We start from the raw sequence: 26451 nt of genomic DNA on the forward strand, positions 1-26451 counted from the left end.
GCATACCAATATACACTGCTCAAACAAATAAAGGGAACACTAAAATAACACATCCTAGATCTGAATGAATGAAATATTCTTATTAAATACTTTTTTCTTTACATAGTTGAATGTGCTGACAACAAAATCACACAAATATTATCAATGGCAATCAAATTTAACAACCCATGGAGGTCTGGATTTGGAGTCACACTCAAAATTAAAGTGGAAAACCACACTACAGGCTGATCCAATGTTGATGTAATGTCCTTAAAATAAGTCAAAATGAGGCTCAGTAGTGTGTGTGGCCTCCACGTGCCTGTATGACCTCCCTACAACGCCTGGGCATGCTCCTGATGAGGTGGCGTCCCTGACCTGGACTAAAGCATCCGCCAACTCCTGGACAGTCTGTGGTGCAATGGAGCGAGACATGATGTCCCAGATGTGCTCAATTGGATTCAGGTCTGGGGAACGGGCGGGCCAGTCCATAGCATCAATGCCTTCCTCTTGCAGGAACTGCTGACACACTCCAGCCACATGAGGTCTAGCATTGTCTTGCATTAGGAGAAACCCAGGGCCAACTGCACCAGTGGGTCTGAGGATCTCATCTCGGTACCTAATGGCAGTCAGGCTACCTCTGGCGAGCACATGGAGGGCTGTGCGGCCCCCCCAAAGAAATGCCACCCCACACCATGACTGACCCACCGCCAAACCGGTCATGCTGGAGGATGTTGCAGGCAGCAGAACGTTCTCCACGGCGTCTCCAGACTGTCACGTCTGTCACATGTGCTCAGTGTGAACCTGCTTTCATCTGTGAAGAGCACAGGGCGCCAGTGGTGAATTTGCCAATCTTGGTGTTCTCTGGCAAATGCCAAACGTTCTGCACGGTGTTGGGCTGTAAGCACAACCCCCACCTGTTGTTCGCCTTTTTAGAAAGAATTTTAGCAGCAATCAGGTCCCCAGAAAGGGATTGATCTATGGACACACTTGTTTTAGTTACTTGTTACTTGTTACAGATTCAATCTCCATGCCTGCACATTTCCCTTTATCTTGTCAGCCCTAAGAAATCTATGTTTTTACCAAATGTAGCGACAATTTGTCAGTCAACCAATCTCTAACAAAATGCAATTCCTTACTCAGGGTCTCCTCTATATAAACATTATCATTCACTGATACCAGTATGACTGAGTCATCAGCATAAAACAAGAGTTTGCACTTTACTGTATCTGGCATATCATTAACGTATATTAGAAATAAGAGAGGCCCTAAAATGTATCCCTGCGGTACACCACAGGATATTTGGACTTTTGACAGAACATCACCAACATTACATACTTGTGTTCTGTTGGTCAGATAAGACCTAAACCAATTCACTGCTACACAATTTAGACCCATGGATTACAGTTTCATCAGAAGAACATCATGGTCCACAGTGTCAAAAGCTTTCTGCACGTCTAACATGACCATACCTGTATAGTTCCCCTTCTCACGTTCCTGCTTGATGTGGTCAAAAAGGTGGATGAGGCAAGTATCAATGTAATGAGCGGTTCTAAAGCCAGATTGGAGTTCATAAAGAAGTTTGTGCTCGAGAAGGTATCCCTCAAGTTGATTAAAAACGAATCTCTGAACAACTTCGGATAAGGTGCTGAGGATTGACACAGGCCTGTAGTTTCCTACATTTGTTTTACTGCTCTTTTTGTGGAGTGGAAACACCCAGGCTGTTTTGAGATCATTGAGAAATGTACCACTACTAATAGAAAGGTTAACAATATGTGTTATCATTTTAGCAGTGACACAAGCACTATACTTTATGAATCTTGCAGGAAGGTTATCCAGCCCAGTTGCTTTGTTTGTGCTCATTAAGCATAGTAGATTGGAAACTTTGTCCTCTGTTACCATGTACAGCTCAAGCAAATCATTTGAGATAACTTTGCTAAGGTACAAGTTGTTAAGGAATGACTGGCCATAGTGTCCAGAGCAGGCCGGTAATTCTTAACTAGAGATGAGGCTATAGTGGTAAAAAATGTGTTAAAATAATTGTTCAACCTTTGCCTGGTCATGACATAAAACATGATCAATATCCAGGCCAATGTGCAGAATAATCCATGTTTCCCACATTTGCATTCTCATTTTATTCACAACGAGCCTGGGAGGAGAATGCAGAATCTTGCATTAACCTCAACACCAGGTAGGGAAGGGAGAGGTAATTGGAACAGAGGGAGAGAGAGGACATGCAATCTCAATGAATCTTTCCTCGATTCCTTGCATTCTATCTCCTCACCTCCTTTTCAACTGTATCAGAGTATGTAATTTGGGAGCAGTAATACTAACATTAACATTTTTATATTTGGCTGCCAATCTTCCCAGAAACATTTAACTGGGGGATGCTGTGCTCTTCTAACCTGCTCAGTTTTCCCAACTGTCTATACATATCAACACAATATTTAAATATTACAGTTCTAAAATAATTTCATTCAATTGATATTAAATGAATCTATTTGGTTCAATGTTATTAAGCTAAAGTGGAAAGACTGACACAAATTCAACTGACATTCATTCAACTGGTGCTTCTTTTGTCTCCCGCAGGTTACACAGGGACTGGGAGAAGGGGAAACCTAAGGGAACTCTACTCGGACAAATCAAATGTATTTATATAGCCCTTCGTACATCAGCTGATATCTCAAAGTGCTGTACAGAAACCCAGCCTAAAACCCCAAGCAGCAAGCAATGCAGGTGTTGAAGCACGTTGGCTAGGATAAACTCCCAAGAAAGGCCAAAACCTAGGAAGAAACCTAGAGAGGAACCAGGCTATGAGGGGTGGCCAGTCCTCTTCTGGCTGCGGAGATTATAACAGAACATGGCCAAGATGTTCATAAATGGCCAGCATGGCCAAATAATAGGTCTGGGACAGGTAGCACGTCCGGTGAACAGGTCAGGATTCCATAGCCGCAGGCAGAACAGTTGAAACTGGAGCAGCAGCATGGCCAGGTGGACTGGGGACAGCAAAGAGTCATCATGCCAGGTAGTCCTGAGGCATTGTCCTAAAGCTCAGGTTCTCTGAGAGAGAGAATTAGAGAGAGCATACTTAAATTCACACAGGACACCGGATAAGACAGGAGAAGTACTCCAGATATAACAAACTGATTCTAGCCCCCCCGACACATAAACTACTGCAGCATAAATACTGGAGGCTGAGACAGGAGGGGTCAGGAGACACTGTGGCCCCATCCGATGATATCCCCAGACAGGGCCAAACAGGAAGGATATAACCCCACCCACTTTGCCAAAGCACAACCCCCACACCACTAGAGGGATATTTGCAACCACCAACTTACCATCCTGAGACAAGGCCGAGGAGAGCCCACAAAGATCTCCGCCACGGCACAACCCAAGGGGGGGCGCCAACTCAGACAGGAAGATCACATCAGTGACTCAACCCACTCAAGTGACGCATCCCTCCTAGGGACGGCATGAAAGAGCACCAGTAAGCCAGTGACTCAGCCCCTGTAATATGGTTAGAGGCAGAGAATCCCAGTGGAAATAGGGGAACCGGTCAGGCAGACACAGCAAGGGCGGTTCGTTGCTCCAGAGCCTTTCCGTTCACCTTCACACTCCTGGGCCAGACTAGACTCAATCATATGACCCACTGAAGAGATGAGTCTTCAGTAAAGACTTAAAGGTTGAGACCGAGTTTGCGTCTCTCACATGGGTAGGCAGACCATTCCATAAAAATGGAGCTCTATAGGAGAAAGCCCTGCCTCCAGCTGTTTGCTTAGAAATTCTAGGGACAATTAGGAGGCCTGCGTCTTGTGACCGTAGCGTACGTGTAGGTATGTATGGCAGGACCAAATCAGAGAGATAGGTAGGTGCAAGCCCATGTAATGCTGTACAACTCCCATCCGGGATTCTGCAGCCCATTTTACATGACTGTGGAAGGGTTATTTGATTGACAATCTCTCTCTCACACTACCATAATTCCAATTAAATAAGTAGTGCAGGATATGAGGGGGTGTAATGGATGAAAACCAGTGTGGGGATGTGGTCTACTTACTACAGGATGAAGATTCACTCATAGAAGGGGTCAGCAACCCAGTCCTTATTGTGATAGTTCTGAGTCGCTTTTTTGATTGGACTTCTAACACTGCTCTGCAGAGACAATCAACAAAACATCCCCCCAGAGAACCAGGAGTATGTGCGTGCTGTTCGGTAGCAGCTTCTGCCACCTCCTTTATGGTTCCTGTATAATTGCGTATTGGAGGCGTGGGACTTGGCGTGGTACTATTAACTCTCCCATCTGTTGACAAATGGTGACATTTTTTTCCTGCTCTTCCAATAACACGCCTCACTGCAGCAGGTCCTGCTGATGGTGTGTGTAGTTTTAGTCAGAATTAGAACAAGGACCGTTTGCTCCTTTTTAGTATGTAAGCAGGGTGCAAGTGGGAAACAAATGATAAGAGGAGCTATCGACAGACAAGTTGTACTACTTTGTTCCTTACAGGACATTCTGTCTCCACCCGTGGAGAGGAGAAACTGTTAGGCTTGCAGAAGATTATGAAACGTTGCAGATTAAAGAAACAATGTATCTGTTTAGTGGAAAAACACTGACTGTCTGAGCAAGGCGTAGCTTAAGATTTGAACTGGTTTGTGTGTGTGTTATAAAGACTGTGTTTGCATTTTTGATTTCAGAGCGTTCTCGTGAATAAACTGTACGAACCTTTTGCATAAACTGAGTCTTTGCCTAATTATTATTAAACGCATGGTCTTACAAACCTCTGGGATTGGTCAAGCTATTGATTGTTAGTTATTATCATTGTGATTGAAAGTTCTCCTGCCAGTAACACACTGGAAATATTTTTTTTTTAAAGTATTGTGATGATTAAGTAAGCATTTGTATTGTGATGATTAAGTAAGCATTTCGCTGGACGATGTACACCATGTGTATCCCGAATATCCGATTAATAAAACTGTAATAATAATAATAACAACACAGGGTCATATTCAATCTCTCTTCCCCCCTTCAACCAGTGCTATTCTGGTTGGAGTAAATATTACAGGACCTGATGGGTAACAATGTAATGTACTGCATGTTCACGGAAAATTTATGATATATAAATGCATCCAGTAGCTAGCGGCAATTGTCAATTGTTTTTGTGTTAAGTTAGCATTTCGTTGGATGATTTATCTACCAGCTCTCACAGTCTCACATCAGAAGACGCTCATCCATGTTTATCAAACGTCACATTTTTAAGTATTGAAGGTTAATGCCTTAACTCCGCATTTTTAAAGTTAGTGTTAAGTTCAGGCATTAACTCCAAATTCTTAAGGTTCAGAGACAGATGCTTACACCCACCCGCCATCCCCGTCCACAACGCCCTAGCAAAATCAAAACCTACTTGAAGGTAACAGAACTCACCTGTAGCCCCTCGTGGCCGGTTTCCATGTCATCTCCCAACGTTCTCAAACATGGATGGACGTTGAGTACTGACTTGTATCATGGGTGACCTGGCTGAGTGTATACAGTAGGCCTACCATGTGTATCCCGTACATATGACCAGTGGCGATTTTAGCATGTAAATCTTGGTGGGTCAAAAAAAAAAAGTGGAATGCATGCCAGCAAAGCCACTACACAACACTAAACAATACATGAATTGCACTAGAACGGTGACAAACTGTGCCCTCGAACTATTAGGACCTACAACAAACTTTGTCATCAAAGTCTGGCATTCTCTGGATTTATGGTGGGACCTCAAGGGGTGGGGGGGGAAACAGCCACTCCATTGAATAGCAGGCTGACGTTAGTGATTTCTTTGCAATGCTTGCTGTTAGCCACTGATTCCTTCCAAACGACTCATTGTTGAATTTGCGATTTCCAACTTGTGTAATCTATGTACAATGTAATCTTTATGTACAATTTCTCTTCATTATTTCTCTTCATATGACAAGGAATAAAAAGGATTTGCCAGTAGATTGTCGACTTGATGACAACTGATGATGACTGCTGGCTAAGACTTTGAAAGTAAGATGATCAGTCCAATCAAATCTGCTGTAGATAGAATGATATCAAATCATGTTATAGCTGTGGTCAATGACCTTGAGCATTCTTGGATGGGCACTTCTAATATAACTCTATGGCAGAACTCAAGGGGCAACATTTTTAGAGCTCTAACCTTAGAATTGGGAATGACGTACTCTCATGAGTGACAGAAAACTGAGCCAATCAGGTGCAGCGCTCTGTACTTTCTGCTGGCTAACTCCACCACAGAAAGCTCTGAGCTAGGCTGAAACACCTTCATTTTGGAGCTGCCTTACTCAAGAAAGCAAAAAGGAGACCATGTCAGTATGAGGCTTTAATGAACTCAATTAGATTTTTTTAGTTTGCAAACTGATATGACACATGTTAATACCAAAATAACATACATATATATATATTTTACCTAAAAGTGTGGTGCTCAAAACAGGTGTGGCTCTGCCCTGAATGACTGGTTGCCACTGCATATGACTAATAAAACTTGATTAAGTATAACACAGGGTCATATTCAATCTCTCTTCCCCCCTTCAACCAGTGTTATTATGGTTGGAGTAAAGATTACAGGAGCTGATGGTAACAAATAATATAATGTAACATTTGTTCACGGAAAATCAACTATATATAAAATGCATCCAGTAGCTGGCAATTCTCATAATCTAGTCTGTTTACAAACCTCAAAAATAAGGACAACAGAAAAAACTTTTGGTGTTTCAGAACACGTGATTTTTTTATTTTCAACAATACACAGACATTACAGTAGACCATTCAATTACAGGTTATATTATAATAACTTTCCCCAACAAGAGCAAAAAATGACATGGTTAGATTAATCTCACCCAGGCGCACGTGCGTGCATGTTTTGAATCGGCTGAAAGTTGATTGCATTCGATTGCCTCACGGAGTGACTTAATTAAGCTAACATTTTTACATTTAGAATGAAAGTGTTTTTTTAGGTATGATGTACACTGAACAAAAATATAAACACAACATGTAAAGTGTCAGTCCTATGTTTCATGAGCTGAAATAAATGATCCCAGAAATGTTCCATATGCACACAAAGCTTTTTCTCTCACATTGTGTGCAGAAATGTGTTTACATCCCTGTTAGTGAGCATTTTAGCCTTTGTCAAGATGATCCATCCACCTGACAGATGTGACATATCAACAAGCTGATTAAACAGCATGATCATTACACAAGTGCACCTTGTGCAGGGGACAATAAAAGGCCACTAAAATGTGCAGCTTTGTCACAACACAATGCCACAGATGTCTCAAGTTGAGGGAGTGTGCAATTCATGATGGCTGCAGGAATGTCCACCAGAGCCGTTGCCAGAGAATCCAATGTTAATTTCTCTACAATGTCATTTGAACTGGTGAACTGTTACATCAAAATCATTGAAATTGTTGCATGTTGCATTTATATATTTGTTCAGTATAGTTTGTTGATTAAGAGGACATAAGTATGTTAAAAATTACCAACCAAGCATATCCAAAATGTTTATTGTTAATGAAATGATTGTAAAAATAATACAGGATATGGGTAAAGTAAGCAATTTATCATAGGAGTAATGGGGTACCCTACAGCTGAACTCTAATCAGGGGCGTGGTCACGTTAAACCCTGCCTCGCTGTGTGTATCTTTGTGAATGCGGAATTCTTCTGCTGTAGCGCCAATGAGAATGAGAAGAAAATATGGGCAAATACGACGAGGTGTCAATGGGAAGAAAGAAGGGGCTTTGCAAGGGAACGTACCCTTGCCACATTCAGACCATATTTAAGCAATACGGTGCGGTATATGGCCAATAAACCACGCTAACGGCTGTTCTTAGGCACAACGCAACGCGGAGTGCCTGGATACAGCCCTTAGCTGTGGTGTATTGGCCATATGCCACACACCCCGAGGTGCCTTATTGCTATTATAAACGGTTACCAACGTAATTAGAGCAGTGCAAATGAATGATATCCGTGGTATATCACGGCTTTCAGTTAATCAGCATTCAGGGCTCGAACTACCCAGTTTATAATGCAAATTAGAGCCCTGAATGTGTAATGTAATAAGCAATAACGTAATACAAATTACAGCGCGCATATCTTTAAATATAATACCCGTTTTCATTTAGCCACACCTTTTGAGCTATGACGCACACCAATAAGATCCGTTCTCTTCAGTGTAAACGGAAGTGAACATTGACCAAGAACCACTTTAGCGTTTTTAATTGTTGTTATTTAGACGTTTATTGACATACTTAACCAAAACAATTACTCATAACAGCATCACATACTTACCCCAGGTAGCGTTTAATTTGCGTTGGAGACTGGACTTTGTTAATCAATGTTATCTAGGTAAAGCTAACTAACAATGGCTAACTGTATGGTTTTTCACACTCAAATAGCCTCCATCATGGAGGTACTAGCGAATGCAGCCGTGGCAGAGATCTGTAAACTCGTAGACGACGACTATGCAGTGTTTCGTTTGGAAATGTCTCAAAGCCAGAAAGAAAACAGGGGATTGCGGAGGAAGCTACAGCTATTCGAACTGAAGGTGGCACGGGAGCGCGCAGAGCGCGTCCTTGCTAGTCGTCCCAGTAGTGTGAAGATCCTCGACCGATACAAAGGAATCGCAAGAGGTACATTTTGCAGAAGGCCGAGGGTGCGTGACATGTGGTCCTGTTCGCCTCTGCGCATGTGTGACTTTAGATGTTTAACCACATTATGATTAACCTGAATTGGGTATTGGTCGGTTTTTGATACCTTGCTAAACTTATTCCCCTGATTACTTAGCTTGCACAAAGACACAATATCATAATTTATAACCACATTTTTTATTTACTGCATTTCCTATTATTTACACAATTAAAACAATGTGACACATGGAACATAATCAAGCAATCTATAAATATTATATCAAGAACTTATGGGAAGGGTTAGCTTACATCCTTGCCAATTCTAGACAGTGGCAAAATTGTATTGGTGAACAATATAGCATTGAGCATTGACAGTAGCTAACCTAACCACCTCTTTTCTCCCAATCACTTTCTCAGGTGAAGGACATCTCACTGGAGGCCACAGGAGCTTCGTGAAACCAGTGGGACACAATACATGGAGAGATGACCAACCAATAACTATTGATGAGGGAAGTGGAACCTCAACCCAGCGCGTTATCGTGATAGAGGTTTGTGTAATAGTGTTGCATTAAAAAAACTAGTCACTTTGTAAATAAAATCTGGCCTGTTTATTTCAGAAAGGCTCCCCTCAGCTATTCACTTGCTTACATGTAAATCCTAATTTGTTTGCCATATTGGAGCTTGTCGCGACTTCACTACGACGATGTTATCCAATTCTAATAATTTCTATTCATTCTACTCCAGTAATAACCTCTCTTCTTGTGCCAGTCTGCAGAAGCTGCAGGTCCAGGAGGATTGTCTCTGGTGAAACAAGAGAGGACTGAAGAAGAGGACCCACGACACAGCAGAAGCACCCCTACTGGTGTAACGTCTGGAGTGGCGTCCCCTGTAGCCACGGAAGACCTATCCACCGCTGCTGCAACCCAGCCCAGGAAACGATGCAGCATCACGGAGGTCAGTGGAACGCTGAACGCCGTACTCAAGTCAGACACAGATACTTCAACTGTAACACAAAGGCTTTTACAAGACGGATCATCTGACCACAGGTCAGACGCAGAGGGACTGGGGCCGGGGAGACTGGGCTGTACTGCTGCTACCGGCTCAGAGTATTTACTTTACGGTAATCGAAGCCCAAGGATGGTTCATCCCCATCGGGACTCCGGTGACGCGTTAGAGACTGGCAATGATCCGTCTTGTTCTTACACTACAGAGATGGACCCTGGCAACATGCCCTTGGGTTTAGAGGCACAGACTACTCTGTCTAGAGAGGACTGGAACCGGTACAGTAGTAGTGTATACTCTGAAGGGTGCCTAGATAAGAAAGGGGAGGTTAAAGTGGTAGATGATGGGACTGTGAAAGTGGAGGCCGACGCTCCTCCCACATGGAAGGCAGATAGTCACCTAGGAGACAGACAATCACAGGGCAGAGATTTTTTAGATTACAGCGAAAACTTAGAGACAAATCCAAATGTCACAACCAACTCCCCTTTACACACGCTCAGAGATCGCGCCCCAGCGTCCATGTCATTGGGGCCTTCTGATTCACATGGCCATGTCCTTTTCGATCAGGTATTGAACTCAAACGACAGGGCTAGAGGCCAGGTTCAGGAAGGGGGAGCCACATCTGGCAGTAGTAAAGAGAAACGATTCTTCTGCATGTTCTGTAACAAAGGCTTCAGCTGCCCCCAGAAGGTGGAGATCCACCAGAGAGTCCACACAGGGGTGAAACCCTTCAGCTGTACCCAGTGTCACATGCGCTTCGCCCAGGCTGGTGACCTGAAGAGACACCATAGGGTCCACACAGGGGTAAAACCTTTCAGCTGTACCCAGTGTCACATGCGTTTTGCCCAGGCTGGTGACCTGAAGAGGCACCAGAGGGTCCACACAGGGGAGAAACCGTTCGGCTGTCACCTGTGCCGTGCTAGTTTCTCCCACTCATCCAGCCTGAAGAGGCACCAGAGGGTCCACACAGGGGAGAAGCATACAGCTGTCCCCAGGTCGAGAAGAGGTTCTCCCACCAGCACCAGCTGAAGATGCACCTGAAGGTCCACACGGGAGAGAGGCCATTCGCCTGTACGCAATGCAGGAAGAGGTTCTCAAAGAGCCCATTCAATGCGTGGGTGGTTTGAATAAAAAAATATCTAACATTTGGGGGGGCATTTGAAATCACTAAAACCAAATGGGAACTGTGTAGGAATGATAATGGAGCTAAATTGATGGTCTCCTCACTCATGTCCAGCTTGCTAACAGGCATCGAAATGAAATCTAGACAGTTTTTGAGCATCAATTTATTTATTTTTAAAAGGGGAAAAATGGCACATTTCAAAAAAGTCCTGACTCATTGTTTGACTGTCTGTGAAAGGGAGAGAGAGCTAGAGCCAGAGCTACATCACCATAGCTACTGATGCATGCATGTTATTGAAATGTGATTAATGCTCACTGTCCAATTTTTCATTGGGGTAGATCAAATGTGTTATTATTTCATGTATTATAAGCCTACATTTACAAAATCGGTAGACTAATGACAATCATTTACAAAATGATGCAGGGGATTTTGTTTGTAAGCCAGGGCCAAATTGCCTTCCTCAAGCGAGAAAGATAATGTGGTAATGCAGGCTAATTTTATGCAATGGAAAAGCATTCTAATAGCCGTGCATCAAATAACCTACTCCTTGAAAGTCATGTATTGATTATACACTGAGTTTACAAAACATTGGAGACACCTGCTCTTTCCATGACATAGACTGACCAGATGAAAGCTATGATCCCTTATTGATGTTACTTGGTAAATACACTTCAATCAATGTCGATGAAGGGGAGGAGAAGGATATTTAAGCCTTGAGACAATTGAGACATGGATCGTGTGTGTGCCATTCAGAGGGTGAATGGGCAATACAAACAATGTAGATGCCTTTGAATGGGGTTTGGTAGTAGGTGCCATTAGCAGCAGTTTGGGTCAAGAACTGCAACACTGCTAGGATCACACTCAACAGTTTCTCGTGCGCATCAAGAATGGTCCGCCACACAACTGTGGGAAGCATTGGAGTCAACATGGGCCAGCATCCCTGTGGAACACTTTCGACACCTTGTAGAGTCCATGCTCTGACGAATTGAGGCTGTTCTGAGGGCAAAAGGTGGGGGTGCAACTCAATGTTAGGAAGGTTTTCTTAATGTGTTGTACACTCAGTGTACAGTATATAGCATACTTGATGAATGATGATCACTGCAATCAACAGCTGCAGTGTTGCTCATTGGATTACCCCATATCATGAAATAGGCTATGTGAAAGTATATAAAGACAAAAGGCGAACACATGGAATTATATTTTATTTGGATGGATGGTTGGCATTACAAAGGTAAGCAGATATTTTCTTATCTAAAATGTGGGTGAAACTTTTCTTCTGTATACATTTGTCAAGCTCGTTATGTGTTGTTTCACGCACAGGACCCTTGTCTGAATGGGCTTGTGCTTGGTAAAAACCTTAGACTATTTATGCAATAAGACCTGAGGTGTGGTATATGGCCAATATACCACGGCTAAGGGCTGTTCTCCGCACGACGCAACGCTGAGTGCCTGGACACAGCCCTTAGCCGTGGTATATTGGCCATATACCACAAATCCCAGAGGTGCCTTATTGCTATTATAAACTGGTTACCAACGTAATTAGAGCAGTAAAAATAAATGTTTTGTCATACCCATGGTATACGGTCTAATATACCACAGCTGTCAGCCAAATCAGCATTCAGGGCTCGAACCACCCAGTTTATAATGCAAAATATATTCCAACAAAATACACCAACGACATCAGTTAGGAGATAAAGGTTGTGAGCACAGTGTTTCTGATTAGATCAACAATTATATTCTAATGTACAGTGCCTTTGGAAAGTATTCAGACCCCTTGACTTTTTCCACATTTTGTTACTTCAGCCTTATTCTAAAATGGATTAAGTAAAAAACACTCTTCTGCAATATACACACAAAACCCCATAATGACAAAGCAAACACAGCTAATTATATTTTGAAAATGTATTAAAAATATATATATACATAAGTATTCAGACCCTTTGATATGAGACTCAAAATTGAGCTCAGGTGCATCCTGTTTCCATTGATCATCCTTGAGATGTTTCTACAACAGGATTGGAGTCCACCTGTGGTAAATTCAATTGATTGGACATGATTAGGATAGGCACACAACTGTCTATATCAGATCCCACAGTTGACAGTGCATGTCAGAGCAAAAACCAAGCCATGAGGTCGAAGGAATTGTCCGTAGAGCCCAGAGACATTGTGTCGAGGCACAGATCTGGGGAAGGGTACCAAAACATTTCTGCAGCATTGAAGGTCCCAAGAACACAGCTGCCTCCATAATTCTTAAATGGAAGGAGATTGGAACCACCAAGACCTTTCCTAGAGCTGGCCGCCCGGCCAAACTGAGCAATCGAGGGAGAAGGGCCTTGGTCAGGAAGGTGACCATAACCCGATGGTCACTCTAACAGAGCTCTAGAGTTCCTCTGTGGAGATGGGAGAACCTTCCAGAAGGAAAACCATCTCCGCAGCACTCCACCAATCAAGCCTTTATGGTAGAGTGGCCAGACAGAAGCCACTCCTCAGTAAAAGCCTGCTTTGAGTTTGCCAAAAGACACCTAAAGACTCTCGGACCATGAGAAAAAAGATTCTCTGGTCTGATGAAACCAAGATTGAACTCTTTGGCCTGAATGCCAAGCGTCACACCTGGAGGAAACTTGGCACCATCCCTACGGTGAAGCATGGTGGTGGCAGAATCATGCTGTGCGGATGGTTTTTAGCAGTGGAGACTGGGAGACTAGTCAGTATCGAGGCAAAGATGAACGGAGCAAAGTACAGAGAGATCCTTGATGAAAACCTGCTCCAGAGTGCTCAGGACCTCAGACTGGGGCGAAGGTTCACCTCCCAACAGGACAACAACCCTAAGCACACAGCCAAGAAAACGCATGAGTGGCTTCGGGTCAAGTCTCTGAATGTCCTTGAGCAGCCCAGCCAGAGCCCGGACTTGAACCCAATCGAACATCTCTGGAGAGACCTGAAAATAGCTGTGCAGCAAAGCTCCCCATCCAACCTGACAGTGCTTGAGAGGATCTGCAGAGAAGAATGGGAGAAACTCCCCAAATGGCTGCAATCGCTGCCAAAGGTGCTTAAACAATGTACTGAGTAAAGGGTCTGCATATTTATGTAAATGTGATAAGTTTTACATTTTTTATAAATGTTCAAAAATATTTCATCCATTTTAGAATAAGGCTGTAACTTAACAAAATGTGGAAAAAGTCAAGGGGTCTGAATAAGTTCCGAATGCACTGTATTTGTGTGGCTACGATGTAATCTTTAGAGCACTGCATTTTCTGCTTGGTTTCCCGAAAAATGCATTGAAAGAAATTGAATAGGCTACTACAGAGGTCTGATGATGCTTCTAACAATATAGTAAAAGGCGTGTTGTGTTGGGTGATGTGCTAAAGTCTGATGTAGGCTATTTTGAATACTACCGGTGTGTTTGAGTTGTCCCTTCTCAGAAAAGGTCAAATTGCAACCCACAGCCCAAATTTATCACGTAAAAGTTATGGCATTTCTCAATCGTTTGGGCTTCCTGAATTTAGTATGTTTGCTGATAACGTTTATTATTATCGTAGATTTGCTTTTATTCTACAAAGCTCTATCTTAAGTTACCTTAACCTGGTAACGTAACTCTTGCTCTACCTCTGCCTCTCGCTCCCTGAATGAGAAAGGTGTACACTTTGACAGTCCAACAATGAGTCAGAAAGGTTTAAGGTTAAGACACATTTTCTAAATGTTATTCCCTTTTAAGAGTAGCCCCCCGACCTCTGGGAAGACTGAATGCGGCCTGTGGGGCAAAATGAGTTTGACTGTAGGCTATATGATGTTCACAAAATGCCTATTTCATTAGTTATTTTTTATCCCAATACACTTTTAATGAGAAAATGTATGCAGTTTATCAAGTTCATGATGATTTTTTTGTTGAGGTATGTGTGGTTTTCATATGGTGTATTTAACATTTGTTCATGTTTAATAAACACAAAATGAGACTTTTCATTCTAAGACTAATTGAGACTCTTTATCACATCAAGGCTCGTGTCCACAAAGCATATCAGAAAAGGTCCTAGGAATCCTGAGAAAAAAAACCTCCCAGCTCAGAGTAGGTTTTAGGATGATGTTAAGACACTGCTCAGACAAACTCCGAGCCAGGAGTAAAATCAACTCATAAAAGTTTTTATATCAGCTGATATTCAAGACAGTTTGAGATACCGCAAAGGGAAGACAGTGACGACGACGCTCATTGAAATTGTTGCAAATGAAGGGTGATAATTGCGATGAGGTATCGCCCGCTATGAACTCTATAGCACGCTTCAGACAACCACAGTGAATGTGACAGTACATCAAATGTTGCGATGGTAAAACGTTTGATAGAATTTTCACCTGACACGATCACTTTGCCTTCTCTTAATTATCGCCTAATATGTTGGCATGCATAACCTATTCATGTTTATTATATTCTTGTTGTTGACAACATTACCATTATATCAACACACTCGTCACTCCTGTTTGACAATTGTAAATTGCTTTGGCACATTTGGAATCAAGTCACTTGCCGATAATGTTGTATACAATGTTGCCTACAACATCTATTTGAATTAAACACAATCAAATTTAACATAAGCCAATGTCCAATTTAGACATCTTTTTAACAATGTGTTATTGCGCTCCAAAGGGATAACTTGAAATAACATAATGTAGGTAATTAAATAATCAAAAGAAAAACTGGTTTATTTATTATGTGAAATATGCCTAATTTGAATTAATTGTCAAAGGTGCAAGGTATACTGTTGCATGTAGGTCTAGATTATTTATGGACTGATCACATGGCAGTATCAAAACATTATTTCAACAACTCCAAAGTAATTGCATGTGGCGCAGGAACCACTGACTCGCTGCATTTTTCTATTTCCAAGACACCTGCTGGTAACTCTTAACTGGTTAGGACAGCTCAAGAGGTCTCCTAAATATCTGTCAACTAGGTGTGACTCTTATGACTAAAGAGGCTTCATGCATAGCTTTTATTTTGACCCATTAGAGTAGGAGTAAACTCCCACTGGGCACAGAAGTCTATTCCATGTTGGTTCAAACGTGGAAACAACGTTGATTCAACCAGTGTGCCCAGTGGGATGTCTCTATTCTCCACCTATTCTGCATACACCTAACAGCACTTTATTACCAATCACTTAATTATAAATAAATGTACATAGTGTAAAGTAATCAAATCAACTAACATGTTTGCAATCTCTCATTACCCAATCAGAAAATGCTCCATAGCATAACCCTACGGCAGAGTGCTCATTTAGATTTCTTAATCCAAGATTCTCTCACTCTTTATCTCTTACAGTCAGTAGACATAGAAAATGGGAAGCCTGATCTGCTGCTGGTCAAAGAGGAGACAATAGAAGATGGACCAGAGAGCATTGACCTGCGGAGTGGATTAAAGATGGGGGAGCAAGGTAAGGGAGAAATACATATAGCCTACATACAGTAATAGATCTTCAATGGGAATAGTGATGCACCTGGCTATAGTTTTTGTCTTCATTCATAAAATTAAATCAATGCAACTTATGTTGCCACAAAAACACACATTATAATGTATGAACTTGACCAGGTAATTGACAAAAAAACAACTGTAGAGTTTTCTCTGCCATGTTTGTAATGTCTATTTTGTAACTTCTTCATGCAGGCGGTTGGCTGGAGGCTAACAGAGGAGACTGGGCAGCCATCTTTGATTCCTAGACCCAGACTGATGCAGTCAAGTGCCCATGGGACAACATCACTGAGCAGGCAATGGACCAGAGGTGACATAGTGGAGGTCAGTGGATGGGACAAAGTCCTGGGGGACGAGGCGTAGATTTGGTCGACGTGGAGGTGTCCGTATGCAGGGGGAGAGAACAAACACTGACTCGACTAGCGATGCTCCGTCCTGCTCCTATAGTTGTGATTCAGAGTGACTGATGGCGCCTCAGGTTAACCCCCCAATAGGTGCTGCCTTCAGCCTGCCTTCTATAGGATATATCAACTGGAACATGGACCCTGCGACAACACAGACACTCCCTGGCCTTCGTCCTCATCACACCCTCCTTATGTTAAACCAGACCTCAGAAAATGTTTGTGTCTCAACACTAAATGGCTGCACAACTCATTGACAAATGAGAGTAGTAGAGATGGAATCAGTAACGTTGGAAGCGTCAAAGTGAAGCGCTTCAGTTTTCCCAAACAGATGGAGATCTACCAGAGGATGCACACGGTGGAGAAACTCTTCGGCTGCCACCTGTGACGGGCCAGTTTCTCCCACCCGTCCAACCTGAAGAGGCTCTAGAGGATCCACACAGGAGAAACCCTACAGCTGCCCCCAATGTGAAAAGAGGTTCTGAGAAAGGAGCTACCTCAGGATACACCAGCAGAAAATGCACACGGCCCATGTATAGAGTATAGTGACATGTAATGTAGTACTAGTTAGTTTGTAGTTAATTCTGTTGATTTTGGCTGTACAGGGAACATCAACTGGATGAAGTGAACTGAGGAAATAATTAGTATGAGGCAGAGTAGATATGGCGATGGTTGGTTTGGTGGTGCCTGTAAAAATGCTAATATGTTGAAACTAGTGTCAGTGCTGGAAAAAGTACCCAAAGGTCATACTTTAGTAAAAGTAAAGATACCTTAATAGAAAATTACTCAAGTAAAAGTCACCCAGTAAAATACTACTTGAGTAAAAGTATAAAGGTATTTGGTTTTAAATACACTTAAGTATCAAAAGTAAATGTACAGGGCCTCCTGAGTGGCGCAACGATCTAAGGCACTGCATCGCCGTGCTAGAGGCGTCACTACAAACCCGGGTTCGAACCCAGGCTGTATCACAACCGGCCGTGATCGGGAGTCCCATAGGGCGGCGCATAATTGGCCCAGCGGGTCATGTTTCAGAGGACGCATGACTGGACCTTCGTCTCCCAAGTCTGTTGGGGAGTTGCAGCACTGAGACAAGATCCAAATTGTGCATTTATGCTTAGGGTGTCCACAAGATCAGAGGTAGTAGGGATGACCAGGGATGTTCTCTTGATAAGTGCGTGAGGAACATTTTCCTGTCCTGCTAATCATTCAAAATGTAATGAGTACTTTTGGGTGTCAGGGAAAATGTATGGAGTAAAAAGTACATTATTTTCTTGAGGAACGTAGTGAAGTAAAAGTTGTCCAAAATATGAATAGTAAAGTATAGATGCCCCAAAAAAAGACTTCAAATACTTTAAAGTATTTTTACTTAAGTACTTTAGACCACTGACTGGTGTTTTATAGTGAGATAAGGATAGTGCCTTAATTCATGTTTACTTGACATGAAGTAGTGAAGATGTTGACCCTTTTCCAAACTATTCTAAAATTCATTGTATCAAAGCTAGGGTACCAGATTTACAGAAAAGTTATTATTTTTGTCACGTATAGTTTTGTGAAATAAAAGTACTGTACTTCAAAGTCCCTTATGTGAGTGTATGACCCTTTTGTTGAAATTAAATACAAAATTTACTTTTTTTGGGGCTGTATAATTTGTTTCCCTTTTCTCAGTCAGCTCCTAGTGTCCAGGGACTTTAATGCAGGGAAACTTAAATCCGTTTTACCTCATTTCTATCAGCATATTAAATGTACAACTAGAGGGAAAACAACTCTAGACCACCTTTACCCCACACACAGAGATGCGTACAAAGCTCTCCCTCACCCTCCATTTGGCAAATCTAAACATAATTATTTCCTCCTGATTCCTGCTTACAAGCAAAAATTTAAAGCAGGAAGCACCAGTGACTCGATCAATAAAAAAAGTTGTCAGATAAAGCAGATGCTAAGCTACTGGACTGTTTTGCTAGCACAGATTGGAATATGTTCAAGGATTCTTCCGATAGACTTGACGACTACGCCACATCAGTCACTGGCTTCATCAATAAGTGCATCGATGATGTCGTCCCCACAGTGACTGTACATACCCCAACCAGAAACCATGGATTACAGGCAACATCTGCACTGAGCTAAAGGAGCGGGAATCTAATCCGGAAACTTATAAGAAATCCTGATATGCCCTCTGACAAACCATCAAACAGGCAAAGCGTCTATACAGGACTAAGATTGAATCCTACTACGGATGTGGCAGGACTTGCAAACTACTACAGACTACAAAGAGAAGCACAGTCGAGAGCTGCCCAATGACACAAGCCTACCAGACGAGCTAAATTACTTCTATGCTCGATAAGAGGAAAGTAACACTGAAACATGCATGAGAGCATCAGCTGTTCCAGACGACTGTGTGATCATAGTCTGCAGAGGATTCAACAGTGGTCTGATCACCAACAACAACAAAACAGCATATAGGGACGAGGTCAGAGACCTGGTCGTGTGGTGCCTGGATAACAACCTCTCCCTTAACGTGATCAAGACAAAGAAGATGATTGTTGACTACAGGAAAGGGAGGACTGAGCATGCCCCCGTTCTCATTGACTGGGCTGTAGTGGAGCAGGTTGAGAATTTCAAGTTCCTTGGTGTCCACATCACCAACAAACTAACATGGTCCAAGCACACCAAGACAGCCGTGAAGAGGGCACAACAAAACCTATTCCCCCTCAGGAGACTGAAAATATTTGGTATGGGTCCTCAGGTCCTCAAAAGGTTCTACAGCGGCACTATCGAGAGCATCCTGACTGGTTGCATCACTGCCTGGTATGGCAACTGCTTGGCCTCCGACCGCAAGGCACTACAGAGGGTAGTGCGTATGGCCCAGTACATCACTAGGGCCAAACTTCCTGCCATCCAGGACCTCTATACCAGGCAGTGTCAGAGGAAGGCCCTAAAAATTGTCAAAGACTCCAACCACCCTAGTCATAGACTGTTCTCACTGCTAACGCATGGCAAGCGCCAAGTCTAGGTCCAAGAGGCTTCTAATCAGCTTCTACCCCCAAGCCATCTACCCCCTCTTTTACACTGCTGCTACTCTCTGTTATTATCTATGCATAAATCACTTTAATAACTCTACCCACATGTATATATTTCCTCAACTAACCGGTGGCCCAGCACATTGACTCTGTACCGGCACCCCCTGTACATACAGTTGAAGTCGGAAGTTTACATATACTTAGGTTGGAGTCATTAAAACTAGTTTTTCAACCACTCCACAAATTTCTTGTTAACAAACTATAGTTTTGGCAAGTCGGTTAGGACATCTACTTGGTGCATGACACAAGTAATTTTTCCAACAATTGTTTACAGACAGATTATTTCACTTATAATTCACTGTATCACAATTCCAGTGGGTCAGAAGTTTACATACACTAAGTTGACTGTGCCTTTAAACAGCTTGGGAAATTCCCGAAAAATGATTTCATGGCTTTAGAAGCTTTTGTTAGGCTAATTGATGTCAATTGGAGGTGTACCTGTGGATGTATTTCAGGGCCTACCTTCAAACACAGTGCCTCTTTGCTTGATATCATGGGAAAATCAAAAGAAATCAGCCAAGACCTCAGGAAAAAAATTGTCTGAAGGTACCACGTTCATCTGTACAAACAATAGTACACTAGTATAAACACCATGGGACCACGCAGCCGCCATATCACTCAGGAGGAGACACATTCTGCCTCCTAGAGATGAACGTACTTTCGTGTGAAAAGTGCGAATCAATCCCAGAACAACAGCAAAGGATCTTGTGAAAATCCTGGAGGAAACAGGTACAAAAATATCTATATCCACAGTAAAACAAGTCCTATATCGACATACTTGAAAGGCCGCTCAGCAAGGAAGAAGCCACTGCTCCAAAACCACCATAAAAAAGCCAGACTACGGATTGCAACTGCACATGGTACTTTTTGGAGAAATGTCCTCTGGTCTGATGAAACAAAAATATAACTTTTTGGCCATAATGACCATCGTTATGTTTGGAGGAAAAAGGGGGAGGCTTGCAGGCCGAAGAACACCATTCCAACTGTGAAGCACGGGGGTGGCAGCATCATGTTGTGGGGGTGCTTTGCTGCAGGAGGGGCTGGTGCACTTCACAAAATAGATGGCATCATGAGAAAGGAAAAGTATGTGGATATATTGAGGCAACATCTCAAGACACCAGTCAGGAAGTTAAAGCTTGGTCGCAAATGGGTCTTTCAAATGGACATTGACCCCAAGCATACTTCCAAAGTTGTGGAAAAATGGCTTAAGGACAACAAAGTCAAGGTATTGGAGTGGCCATCACAAAGCCCCGACCTCAATCCTATAGAAAATGTGTGGGCAGACCTGAAAAAGCATGTATGATGAAGGAGGAAATATTAATTTTCATAGTCTGCTGCCTCAGTTTGTATGATGGCAATTTGCATATACTCCAGAATGTTATGAAGAGTGATCAGATGAATTGCGAAGTCCCTCTTTGCCATGCAAATGAACTGAATCCCCCAAAAACATTTCCACTGCATTTCAGCCCTGCCACAAAAGGACCAGCTGACATCATGTCAGGGTTTCTATCGTTAACACAGGTGTGAGTGTTGACGAGGACAAGCCTGGAGATCACTCTGTCATGCTGATTGAGTTTGAATAACAGACTGGAAGCTTCAAAAGGAGGGTAGTGCTTGGAATCATTGTTCTTCCTCTGTCAACCATGGTTACCTGCAAGGAAACACGTGCCGTAATCATTGCTTTGCACAAAAAGGGCGTCACAGGCAAGGATATTGCTGCCAGTAAGATTGTACCTGAATCAACCATTTATCGGATCATCAAGAACTTCAAGGAGAGCGGTTCAATTGTTGTGAAGAAGGCTTCAGGGCGCCCAAGAGAGTCCACCAAGCGCCAGGACCATCTCCTAATTTTGATTCAGCTGCAGGATCGGGGCACCACCAGTACAGAGCTTGCTCAGGAATGGCAGCAGGCAGGTGTGAGTGCATCTGCACGCACAGTGAGGCGAAGACTTTTGGAGGGTGGCCTGGTGTCAAGAAGGGCAGCAAAGAAGCCATTTCTCTCCAGGAAAAACATCAGGGACAGACTGATATTCTGCAAAAGATACAGGGATTGGACTGCTGAGGACTGGGGTAAAGTCATTTTCTCCATGAATAAAGAATGGTACTATTATTTTGACATTTCACATTCACATTCTTAAAATAAAGAGGTGATCCTAACTGACCTAAAACAGGATTATTTTTACTAGGATTAAATGTCAGGAATTGTGAAAAACTGAGTTGAAATGTATTTGGCTAAGGTGTATGTAAACTTCCGACTTCAACTGTGGCCTCGCTATTGTTATTTTACTGCTGCTCTTCAATTATTTATTACTTTTATTTATTTTTAAAGTATTTTTCTTAACTGCGTTGTTGGTTAAGGGTTTGTAAGTAAGCATTTCACCGTAAGGTCAACACCTGTTGTATACACTCCATATTGTTAGGTATTTGAATGAAAGGGTTAGAGATGGGCTTGACTGTAGTTAACATTTCATAATATATCACGTTTCTGTGTGTACAGCAAAGAGGATCTTATATAACCCCTTCATACTTTTCTGTTCAATTTGTGTTTACAGTCTGCAGTCCATGAGGACCTGCTGATATCCGGTGTTGCTGGTGGGAGAGAGTGGACAAACATCACAGTATCCATGATCAGGATGGGTGTTCACCACGAACGGTACCTAGCCTATAACACAGCACACAATCCCAACAACACCCAAACAATGGCTCGAGGTCAAGGAGGGAGCTTAAAGACTAACCACCTCAGGGCGGTGACTCCTGCTTCTGCCTCGTCTGGTGTAATTGGGTCACAACGTGGGAGGCCGAGCATTAGGACGGGCGCCAAAAAGCAGTAAGTACACCTGCCCAACGTGTAGCAAGGGCTTCGCTTAGGTGAACTACACTACATGACCAAAGGTATGTGGACACCTGCCAGTCGAACATCTCATTCCAAAATCATTTAATATGGAGTTGGTCCCCCCTTTGCTACTACAACAGTCTCTACTCTTCTGGGAAGGCTTTCCACTAGATGTTGGAACATTTCTGCGGGGACTTGCTTCCATTCAGCCACAAGAGCATTAGTGAAGTCGGGCACTGATGTTGGGCAATTAGGCCTGGCTCGCAGTCGGCGTTCCAATTCATCCCAAAGGTGTTAGATGGGATTGAGGTCAGGGCTCTGTGCAGGCCAGTCAAGTTCTTCCACGCCGATCTTGACAAACCATTTCTGTATGGACCTTGCTTTGTGCACGGGGGCATTGTCATGCTGAAACGAGAAAAGGCCTTCCCCAAACTGTTGCCACAAAGTTTGAAACAGAGAATCGTCTAGAATGTCATTGTATGCTGTAGCGTTAAGAATTCACTGGAACTAAGGGGCCTAGCCCGAACCATGAAAAACAGCCCTAGACCATTACCGGTACCGAGTCAATGTGCGGGGGTACAGGTTAGTGGAGGTAATTTGTACATGTCGGTAGGGGTAAAGTGACTATGCATAGATAACAAATGTAAATAGTCCAGGTGGCCATTTAATTAATTGTTCAGCAGTCTTATGGCTTGGGGGTAGAAGCTGTTAAGGAGCCTTATGTAGTGTATTTACTGAACAAAAATAGAAAATGCAAGAATTTCATCAATTTTACTGAGTTACAGTTCATAAGGAAATTTAAATAAATAAATGAGGCCCTCATCTATGGATTTCACATGACTGGGCAGGGGCGCAGCCATGGGTGGGCCTGGGATGTTTATAGGCCCACCCACTTGGAAGCCAGTAGTGATGGGTCATTCACGAACGAGTCAGCTCTAAGAGCCGGATCTTGTAGGTGAACGTTGGGAGCCGTCTCGCATATCAGAAGAGCCTAATGTATTTATAAAAAAAATAAAGATATGAATAATCAAAATAATTAAATGAATAGAATTAACTAAATAAAAAATAATATAGGCCTAAATGCTTAAGCGCACACAGGTTCGTTCTGACTGTCTGCTCAGACTAACAGCCTCACCTGTTGTTCCTGTCAATCAATGAACCAATGAACCAAAGATGCGTGAGGGAGGGCCAAGACAACTCACTCACAGTCACACACTTAGCAGCCGAGGAGAGAGAGGGAGGACAGCTGTGAAAACAACAGCTGGAAAATGAGTCGGAAGCATAGTAGCATTTGGATGCATTTTAATAATGTAGACCATGTTAGAGCACAATGTTGAATTTGCCAAAACAAAATCTCATATAAAGCCGGTTCTACGCACAACCTACACCGGCATATGCGAACTGTGTACCCAACTGTGAAGCTAGCTGTAGTGGAGCTTCGAGAAACTAGCGGGCCTGCTAGTGATAGTGGTGGAGCCAGCACCTCCACATGTGGAGATGTATCCACTCAGTCAAGTAGGCCAACTCCACGACCCACAGCAACGGACTCTTCTATAAACCAGTTTATACCAAAGTCTATGTCTGTAGCAAAACAAGGCCAAATTTATATTGCATTGGCTAAAATGATGGCCACCAATTTCCCGCCATTTTCGATCGTGGAGGACAGAGGTTATAGAAATGATAGCAATAGTCTAAATCAAATGTACACAATTCCAAGCAGAAATAACCCTTTCAAAATCACTTATTCTACAACTGTACTAGAGCACAAATGCATCAGTGCGGGAAAGAGTCCAAAAGCTACTGCAGTTTGCCTTACCACTGACTGCTGAACATCAGGGGTAACCACGTATTACATGTCGGTTACATGTCACTTCATTGAAGATTTCTCGATGTCTAGCTGTCTTCTGGACTGCTTTGAGTTCAGTGACAGACACACCTCAGAGAACTTGGCAGAGGAACTGTTGAGAGTGGCCAGAGAATGGCAAGTAGATGGAAAAGTGGTCTGTTGTGTTAGCGACAATGCAGCTAACATAACCAATGAAAATGTTTAAATGTATCATCCTATCATCCATGTCTTGCCCACACAATCAACATGATTGTAACAGATGCTCTGAAGGTGACAAAGCCCACTGTGGACAAAGTGAAAGCAGCTGTGGAATACTTCCACAGGAGCACAGCAGGTGCTGAAAAACTAAAGTCTACACAACACCAGATGAGCTGAGGCCTAAACAAGACTGCACTACAAGGTGTAATTTAAAATTGTAGATGTTGAAGCGGTTTCTTGAGTCAAAGGATGCCATCATCTCTACCCTGGCCATTGTCAATGCACCTGTTGATGCTCTGACCTAAGAGAAATGGGAGGTGGTGGAGGAGGTGTGCAGAGTCCTGGAACCCTTTTAGCAGGTCACTGTGGAGATCAGTGGAGAGAGGTACAGTAAGCAGTTATTACTACATCATTATTTAATCCAGTATTATATATGTATATGAGCAGTAGATGAGAATGTAGTGTCAGTACACAAAACATGAACCTAGACTAATAAATTACTGTTCTCACTTTTCAACTATGTGACAGCCTCAAAAATGATACTCCTGTGTAAGGGTCTGCAGCGAATCACAGCCAGCCACCAGAGAGAAGCAAATGTAACCACAGGACATGTGACAGAGTTGATGGACACCCTGTGTTCATCAATGGACAGAAAGTTCCACAGAATGGAATATAATCACGTGGTATCAGAAACCGCTGCACTTGACCCCAGGTTTAAGAAGTTAGCCTTCAGTGATATAAGAGCAATTGATGAGGCTCTTCAAAAAATAGCCTCAGCAGCAGGGAGGGACAGCCCCAGCAGTCAGCTGGCTCAGGCACCAGGGCAACAGGAAGAGGGAGCAGAAGCACCAGCAGTAGTGCCACAAATGTCTGCTGTTTGACGAGAGAGCAACTGGGGATGCAGCATGAAGGAATCCCTTAGCAGATGCCATAATGGAGATCCAATCCTATTTGGAGGAGCCCCTCTCTCATAAAAGCAAAATATGGTCAGCATTGCTGTGTGCTGCTGGTTATAACATGGCAATAAAGAGAGAAAATAGGGACCAGTTTAATGTTTTAAGTGGAATGCTGCAGTTTTGCACATTATTTATTTTTCTTTGATATGGTGCAATATTCTATTATTATGTTTTTCAGACTGTATTCATTTTGAATTGTTACATTTATATGCACTTTGTTTATATATACATTAAAATAGTTGTACTTTAAATGCACATGGGTAATAGCATCCTTCTTTCTTACATTCATTTCAATTTGTGGGATGCTGCAGTTTTGCATATTGTAATTTATTTTTCTTTGATATGGTGCAGTATTCTATTGTGCTGTTCAGATTGTATTAATTTTGAATGGTTAGATTTATATGCACTTTGTTAATATACATAAAAAGTTATACTTTAAATGCAAATGTTTAATAGCATTCTTTTTCATAATAAACCAATGCATTTTTAAATACATTGTGGTAAAGGTAGAGTATGATTTCATTTAATAGTTTAATTAGAGTTGTTTTAACACCAATCATTGTTAAACTATCGCAAACTGTTTGACTTGAAAAAATACAAAACCTATATACAGTGGGGATATATATTGGCTGGGTCTATATTGGCTGGGTCTGGCTCCCCAGGGGATGGGCCTGGTTTCTAGTGATGGGCATTCCAGTTCTTTCCAGTGATTCGGCTCATTCGGCTCAGCTCACCAAAAAGAGACGCTCTTTTGGCTCCCAAACGGCTCTTTAAAAAAAAAAATATATATATATATATATATATATATACAGTGGGGAGAACAAGTATTTGATACACTGCCGATTTTGCAGGTTTTCCTACTTACAAAGCATGTAGAGGTCTGTCATTTTTATCAGAGGTACACTTCAAATGTGAGAGACGGAATCTAAAA

The 26451-nt window shown here is 42.5% G+C and overlaps 1 protein-coding gene across 3 annotated transcripts; it reads left to right on the top strand.

Moving 5' to 3' along the window:
- Positions 1-8174: 8174 nt before the first annotated feature.
- Positions 8175-25928, top strand: LOC115145733 (myoneurin-like). 3 transcript variants are annotated; one of them, XR_010459696.1, is made up of 7 exons: positions 8175-8632; positions 9047-9177; positions 9398-9583; positions 16063-16174; positions 16405-16533; positions 22240-24949; positions 25093-25928. XR_010459696.1 is itself a non-coding variant. In XM_065003947.1 (4 exons), the coding sequence occupies exons 1-4, from the start codon at positions 8365-8367 to the stop codon at positions 10756-10758; spliced, it is 1686 nt and encodes a 561-aa protein (XP_064860019.1). In that variant the 5' UTR covers positions 8175-8364; the 3' UTR covers positions 10759-14714. The 3 variants fall into 3 exon arrangements, 1 of the variants encoding a protein (XP_064860019.1); XR_003866039.2 differs by having other exon boundaries at positions 22240-25928; XM_065003947.1 differs by lacking the exons at positions 16063-16174; positions 16405-16533; positions 22240-24949; positions 25093-25928 and adding an exon at positions 10610-14714 and having other exon boundaries at positions 9398-10535.
- Positions 25929-26451: the final 523 nt, after the last annotated feature.

This window comes from Oncorhynchus nerka, linkage group LG18, assembly GCF_034236695.1.
Source record: "Oncorhynchus nerka isolate Pitt River linkage group LG18, Oner_Uvic_2.0, whole genome shotgun sequence".
Lineage (NCBI taxonomy): Eukaryota > Metazoa > Chordata > Actinopteri > Salmoniformes > Salmonidae > Oncorhynchus > Oncorhynchus nerka.

What these genes read in the sequence shown, in the direction of transcription:
- LOC115145733 (XM_065003947.1), top strand. Translation starts at nt 8,365, where the DNA reads ATGGCTAACTGTATGGTTTTTCACACTCAAATAGCCTCCATCATGGAG. An exon ending in AGCGCGTTATCGTGATAGAG is followed by an intron (nt 9,178 to 9,397) that starts GTTTGTGTAATA and finishes TTCTTGTGCCAG; the next exon opens with TCTGCAGAAGCTGCAGGTCC. An exon ending in AGGGGAGAAACCGTTCGGCT is followed by an intron (nt 10,536 to 10,609) that starts GTCACCTGTGCC and finishes ACAGGGGAGAAG; the next exon opens with CATACAGCTGTCCCCAGGTC.